The 7,528-nt window shown below is 41.6% G+C and overlaps 1 protein-coding gene across 1 annotated transcript; it reads left to right on the top strand.

Moving 5' to 3' along the window:
• The first annotated feature begins 2,901 nt into the window (after positions 1 to 2,901).
• On the top strand, positions 2,902 to 7,171 carry LOC121971271 (alpha,alpha-trehalose-phosphate synthase [UDP-forming] 5-like). The gene is made up of 4 exons (XM_042522447.1): positions 2,902 to 3,192; positions 3,817 to 5,904; positions 6,257 to 6,530; positions 6,693 to 7,171. The coding sequence occupies exons 2-4, from the start codon at positions 3,917 to 3,919 to the stop codon at positions 6,984 to 6,986; spliced, it is 2,556 nt and encodes an 851-aa protein (XP_042378381.1). The 5' UTR covers positions 2,902 to 3,192; positions 3,817 to 3,916; the 3' UTR covers positions 6,987 to 7,171.
• The last annotated feature ends 357 nt before the right edge of the window (positions 7,172 to 7,528 follow it).

Here is a 7,528-nt window from a genome sequence, read left to right as displayed (position 1 = left end):
GGCCCGAGAAGGCAGATGAATGCGGGTCAGTCGGGGAGCCGGATATGCGATTGATGACTTCGAATGTAGTGTGGCGTGGATCCCAGACATGGCCTGTAGGTCAGAACACTGCAACGGCCCGCAGCCCGAACAATATCAATAACTCAACGGCGCAATGGCCGGCACACAACACGCAAAGCACAACACGAATCATGAAAGCCATAAGTTGGCCAGCGGTGAGGGCGGCGTCCGAGGGTGGCAGTAGCCACTGGACGCGGCGGCGAGGCTGCGAGAACCGCGGGACGGAGCGGCGATATGTGTGAGGAGAATAGGACAAAGGCAGCGGCGCTGGCGGTGAAGCCCGCTGGCCGCAGCGCGTGGGGGTGGAGGCAAAGCGTGGAGACGACTATGGCAGTTGCCCGGAGGCGGTAGCCGCAGGAGTCGCCGGCGATGACCACTGGAGGCGACGGCGACGATATGCTTCCGGCAGCGGCTGCGATAGCATGAAGAATCCATGGCACTCGAGTGAGGAGAAGGAGAAGTCTGGCAGCGGAGTCATGAGGAGGGGAGAAAGGTCGGCAGCCGACGGCCGACGCCGTCAGCGGCGAGGAGGGAGGAAGAAGAGGTGAGGCGGTGGCGAACCCCGCGAACCCAACAAACCCAGCGAACCCCCTCCTCTTTCCTCCCCTGGCGGCCCCCCTTCCATCACCTCCTGTGCTCCAGCGCTTAAAAGCACTCAAAAGCCCTAAAGCTTTACCCTCCCAAATGACCAAAATGTCCTCTGACCTCACTTTAATTCCTCTTATGCCCCATTCATATCCGGATCAAATATGATGTATTAATTTTTTAATGAACAAATTTTTTTCATATAAAAAAATGATGATTTATTTTAAATTTTGCCCTTCAGAATAAAATCCAAATTTCGTCCCTATTACAATAGGGCATAGTTGAGATTTGAATAATGGATGCTTGGGAAACTTCTCGAGCATCTTACCATTGCCCCATGGTCCATGCCTGATCAATTCAACTCTTTTCCATATATGATAGTGTCTTCCTTGCTCATGCATTAATGTATGCATGTATGTTGCAGTTTTATTTATCTGGTGTAGTGTATTACCTTGAGTTTGAGTTTGGTTGTTGCTAGAGACACTCCTAAGTAATGAAATGATATAAGGCCTTAAAATATTTGTGTTATAGCTTGGATATCCTTTAACTTTGAGCTAATAATATATGTCGTGTAAATAGCTATGATTTCATCTAGTTTGCTGATAATCCGGAAGTAGATTCAAAGTCCTGAATTAGGATGCTCACATACATAAGTAATAAATCATCTGAAAAGGTCAAATGGGTAACTTTGATTTGTCTGTATTTTGGATGATAGTTGAAATCTAAGTCTTCTCAATGTCATTAGTCTAGAGAGGTATTCTAGATATTGTATAAAAGAAAAGGTGATACTGTCATACTGGATCATCTTACCTGAATTCTCTTTCACGTTAGAAATAGCCAAGATATCCATTTTCATCCATTCATAGAAATAGAATAGGAAACTATTGTCACACATTGTATTATCCATCTTTGAAGATTTTATTAACGTCCAAAGCATGCATGCCCTTATTTAAGAAATACCTTATTATGTCTTTCTTAAATCCACTTTACTTTGATCATACATCTTGAATTCTTAATTCAAACGTGCGTGATTTTTTTTTAGTTTCTTAAACTAAGTTTTTATTTTTTGTATTTCAAACAACCTTCCTCCCATCCTATAGAAAAGGGAAGAAAAATATTCTCTCTAAAAGTATAAAATGTTTAAAAATTATAAGAATCCTACTTTTTATTAAAATAGTAAATATTTTCTCCATTTATTTTTTTATTTTTTTATTTTTTAAAAATAAAGATAGATAACTTGAACCACAACTGCGTATGCTGGCCATCTATCAGGATTCATTTATGTTTTTTTGGATTTATTCTGATTACCTATTAAAAATTTTCATGACATTGGACCTATATCTATCAGATTAATGGGCATTGCAAACCTTTTGAATAACGAGGAAAGATACCCCTCTGTTTGTGTATTTCTCACGCCATAGCTGATATTAATGATTGAAGGCCGGCCAAAGCTAAGAATAAAATGATGGCCTTCACTCTGAAATAAAATAAATAAATAAGATCTAACGAGATCGATGAAGAGTCTCAGTATCAATATCTAAAGAGATCAATCACAAAATTTAATCGCATGGGCCCACTGCTTCGGAAGCACCACCGTCTTCCCACAATTTTTGTCCTCTTCGATTCCATACACACAACCGTTCATTCCAATGCTACAGCAACGACAATAATTTCTAAAAAAGAAGAAACAAGAACGACAGTTGTGTTTTTTTTTTTACCGGGTATCTAATTCTCGAAAGCTGATTAATTTCAGAATAGGCCTTCTTAATTGGAATGCACATGCGATTGTTCGTCCAGAACAGTATGACTGCTGTATCAAAGTTGGGAAGCCAAAAACGACAACTGCTGAGTTATTGGGATATGATGAACGGGGTTTAATTTATCTAATGGCATGCATGCATCGCAAATGTTGATGTCCCATCATCTCCCATTGTTAAATTATGCAGCTTCTCAGGTGGCTGCTCAACTCAACAGACACGAGTGGCAAACACATGCTGGGGCTACTCTCACTGCACATATCTAAATCAATATTCCAACAAAAATCCAATAACACTTTGTAATAGTAGCAGGATTTTTTTACAAGTGCCTATTGGTTTTGTTTAAGGGATTAGGAAAGGGACAATGCGTCAAAGCAATATAATGGAATCGTCTCTAGGTTCCTCCTCTCTGCTGCTGCTTCTGACTTAGCAGTACTAACCTTGGTGGGCGACCGCAAGCTCGCCAGTATCACTATGTGAGGCTGGTGGTGTATGAATGGGAATCACTTTCCATACCTCTTTTCACTTTGCCCAGCACCCCACTCATCCTATACCTCTGTTTGTTCGCGTGAGAGAGAGAGAGAGAGGTGAGAGGGAGACAGGGGGAGAGAGAGATGAGAGAAGGGAAAACAAAAAGAATGAGGGTGGAAATTGAAGATGGTCCCTTTCTCCTTACTCTTTAATTAGCTCTCAATCTTGACACGGTCACCCCTGCAGCTCTCTCTCTCTCTCTCTCTCTTTTCTTTACTATCTACCTGGTGATCTTTCAACTGAATCAGGAAGAGAAAAGGTCTATTTCTTTCCTCCATGATGTGCATCTCCTTTGTGGAAACTGATTCTTTCTTTGCTGCTCTATTGTTGCTACTGTATTTAACCTTTATGAATCTCTTGAAAACATGTCGCATATCTGTTTTCTGGGCGTGTTTTTCTTTCTTCAGAGTTTGATCTGTCTCCTCCTTCCTCTCTCTCGATGTTGCTGTGGTTGTTTTTGTAGATATTTATGGAATGGGCTTGTTAGACATGGGGTTTTCTGCTAATAATATCAACAACTTTACCTGCTCTTTTTAGGATGCTTTCGGAGAGATAGATACTTTTGTGCCTTTGTAGATGTTCTTGCAAATTAATTTTTTTTTTTGATTTGCTTGATATATACAAAATGAGCTCAAATAAATGATGAAATCATTTACTGGGTTTCATCAAGGTTTTAGGGCAAGTTAGTGTTCCAATCTTTGTGGTGGCTTGGTACAGGATGTGCTAAATATTTCTTACAACTATATTTTTGCATCAACTTTCTGGAGTAAATTAATTAGATTCAAATCCATTGTGATCGTTGTAGAAAGCGAGCAGCTTTGGGTTGTGGCAGCATTTTAACAAAGTTGTGGCTTAATTGATGAGCAGTTTCTTGCATTTGCAGGTAAGAGCAAAAGTTGTAAGAGTGCTTGAGTAGCAACTCTTAGCCTAATTGGCATAAGGAAAAATCCTATTCACTGCTTCTTAATCCCCTGCTCGGCAAAATGGTTTCAAGATCATACACAAACCTCCTTGACCTTGCCTCTGGCAACTTCCCTACCTTTGGCCGGACAGGCAAAAAGCTTCCCCGGGTGATGACTGTCACGGGGGTCATCTCCGATCTTGACGATGAGAATACAAATAGCATAACCTCAGATGGACCCTCCTCCGTGTCCCAAGACCGAATGATCATAGTCGGCAATCAGCTCCCTATTCATGCCCGCAGGAGACGTGATTCCAAGGGCTGGGACTTCAGCTGGGATGAAGATTCCCTACTCCTACAGCTCAAAGATGGTCTTGGAGAGGATGTCGAGGTTGTCTACATTGGTTGCTTGAGGGAGGAGATTGAACTGGATGAACAAGATGGAGTCTCGCTGACCTTGCTCGAGAACTTCAAGTGCGTGCCTACGTTCCTTCCCCTGGATCTTTTTTCCAAGTTCTACCATGGGTTTTGCAAGCAGCATCTTTGGCCCTTGTTCCACTACTTGCTCCCACTTTCCCCTGATCTCGGTGGCCGCTTCGATCGGAGCCTTTGGCAAGCATATGTTTCAGTCAACAAGATTTTCGCAGACAAAATCATGGAAGTGATAAACCCAGACGACGACTTCGTTTGGGTCCATGATTATCATCTTATGGTGCTGCCAACGTTCCTGAGGAAGAGGTTTAACAGGGTGAAGCTTGGCTTCTTCCTCCATAGTCCATTTCCCTCTTCTGAGATTTACAGAACCCTTCCTGTGAGAGATGAACTCCTTAGAGCTCTTCTGAATGCGGATCTCATTGGCTTCCACACATTTGATTATGCAAGACATTTCCTTTCTTGCTGCAGTAGGATGCTTGGCATTGCATATGAATCGAAACGGGGTTACATTGGACTTGAGTACTATGGTAGAACCGTCAGCATCAAAATTCTTCCGGTTGGGATTCATACCGGGCAAATTCGGTTGGTGCTAAGGTTTCCTGAGACTGAAGCTAGAGTGGCAGAGCTTAGAGATCAATTCAAAGATAGAATCGTGTTACTTGGAGTTGACGACATGGACATATTTAAAGGGATCAGCTTGAAGCTTTTGGCCATGGAGCAGTTGCTTATGCAGCACCCAGAGTGGAGGGGGAAGCTTGTTCTGGTTCAGATCGCGAACCCTGCAAGAGGTCGAGGAAAAGATGTCCAAGAGGTGCAGTCTGAGACCTATACAACCACTAAAAGGATCAACGAGAGATTTGGAAGGCCAGGTTACACGCCTGTTATTCTCATTGATAGCCCTCTGAAATTCTACGAGAAGATTGCTTATTATGTGATTGCGGAGTGTTGTCTGGTCACAGCAGTGAGGGATGGGATGAATCTAATACCATATGAGTATGTTATTTGCAGGCAAGGTAATCCTACTCTGGATAGGATATTGCAGTTTGATCCATCGGTACCCAAGAAAAGCATGCTAGTTGTCTCCGAATTTATCGGTTGTTCTCCATCTCTTAGCGGTGCTATTCGTGTCAACCCATGGAACATAGATTCTGTGGCAGAAGCCATGGATTCAGCTTTGGTGATTCAAGAGTCAGAAAAACAATTGCGACATGAGAAACACTACAAGTATGTGATCACCCATGATGTTGGATACTGGGCAAATAGTTTCTTGCAAGACTTGCAAAGGGCATGCCGCGACCACATCATGAGGAGGTATTGGGCTGTAGGTTTTGGCTTGAGTTTCAGGGTCATCGTGCTCGATTACACCTTCAGAAAGCTTTCGGTCGATCACATTGTTTCTGCCTACAAGAGAACTAGTAGCCGAGCCATTCTCTTGGATTATGATGGCACCATAATGCCACAGACATCGATCAATAAGACTCCAACTCGAGAGGCTATCAATACATTGAAGAGCCTGTGCAATGACTCCCAAAATGTGGTTTTTCTCGTCAGTGGAAGAGAAAAGAAAACTTTGGGCGAGTGGTTTTCTTCATGCGACAAACTAGTAATTGCCGCAGAGCATGGGTACTTCCTGAGGTATAAGAGTAGATCACAGCTCCTGTTTACTTTATCTAGTTTTCAAGCCTTTAAAGCAGTCCAAAATGTTTGATATATGTTGTTTCTTTCCATGATAAACACAGTTGAAGATACTAGTAGTTAGACTTTAAATTGAACCATGTTTCTCTAGTGATTGGTGATGTTTTCTTAATATTACATGGACATGAACTACACTAACAGTACATCTTTACTCTCCCTGAATCAAATGCATCAACTTAACAAGATGAATGCCGAAATGGCTATATTCTTCATTTTCCCCCCTCTTTTGCTGAGGTTTTTGATGTTTGTGTTATAAGTATCATCCAGACTGTATCAACTTACTCTTTTTCAGGGAGAAGTCTGATTTAGAATGGGAAACATGTGTTTCTGTAGCTGACTTTGAATGGAAGCAGATAGCTGAGCCTATCATGCAGTCATACACTGAAGCAACCGATGGCTCATACATTGAGACCAGGGAAAGCGCACTTGTCTGGCACTATCAGGATGCAGATCGAGATTTCGGGTCATGCCAGGCCAAGGAGCTTCTTGACCATCTAGAGAGTGTCCTTACTAATGAGCCAGTTTCCGTGAAGAGTGGCCAACACATCGTAGAAGTCAAGCCACAGGTCAATTAACTAAAACAGTCCTCCTAGTATTCAACTAGATCCTTCATTGTTCGTTTAATGATTATTATGAACCATAGGTTTGACAATTTGATGATATTTCTGCCATTAGAAGTCGGGACGATAAGAGTGTTGCATCTTTAACTCTGCGTAAATGATTGGCAGGGTGTTTCAAAGGGCCTGGTGGCTGAACGACTTCTTTCAATGGCGTGCCAAAGGGACAAGCTTCCAGATTTTGTTCTATGTATTGGCGATGATCGATCCGATGAGGACATGTTTGAAGTGATAATGAGCGCCAAGTCAGGACCAAATTTGTCACCTATTGCAGAAGTATTTGCCTGCACAGTCGGGCAGAAACCGAGCAAAGCTAAGTACTTTCTGGAGGACACAACGGAGATTGTTAGAATGTTGCAGGGCCTCGCGTCGGCTGCTTCCAATCCTCAAACTCTGCCTGAGTAACGCGTTCAAATGCAGCTACTAGTTGTTTTTAATGTCCTAATATCTATGGTGAATGATCACTTCATGTTTGTTTTTGTTTCCTTAGCTTATGATGTAGACATGTGTATGCTTATCAACTTTATGGTAGAGATGAACAGTTGTTTGATGCCATCTCCTAATAATGGCCTATTTTGAACATTTCTGAATGTTTCTTTATTCCCCAGAGAATTGTATGGCTTAAGAAGCGATTTGCTTTTACAAACTGAGTTTTCAATTGGTTATATAAAGAATTAAGATAAATCGTACTATCTTGGTGCAAGAGGATTCGAGCTTTAAGAAGCTGTAATTTTTTTTTGCGGATTGTGTTATATGATGCATAATATATTAAATTGAAGTTTGTTTAGATATTTATGATTATTAGGCAGGGTAGCTTATAATGGTCCACTCTTTCGAAAAAACAAAAAAAAAAAAAGGTCATTTAAAGTCTTTTTATAGAATCCAAATAATTTTTGTTATTGTTTTAGAGATATTTTCATCTTTTGTATTGTTAGGATTTTACGATT

The sequence above is a fragment of the Zingiber officinale genome, chromosome 4A (assembly GCF_018446385.1).
Source record: "Zingiber officinale cultivar Zhangliang chromosome 4A, Zo_v1.1, whole genome shotgun sequence".
NCBI lineage: Eukaryota > Viridiplantae > Streptophyta > Magnoliopsida > Zingiberales > Zingiberaceae > Zingiber > Zingiber officinale.
Note: the sequence above shows the minus strand (reverse complement) of the source record. Positions and strands in the feature narration are given on the sequence as shown.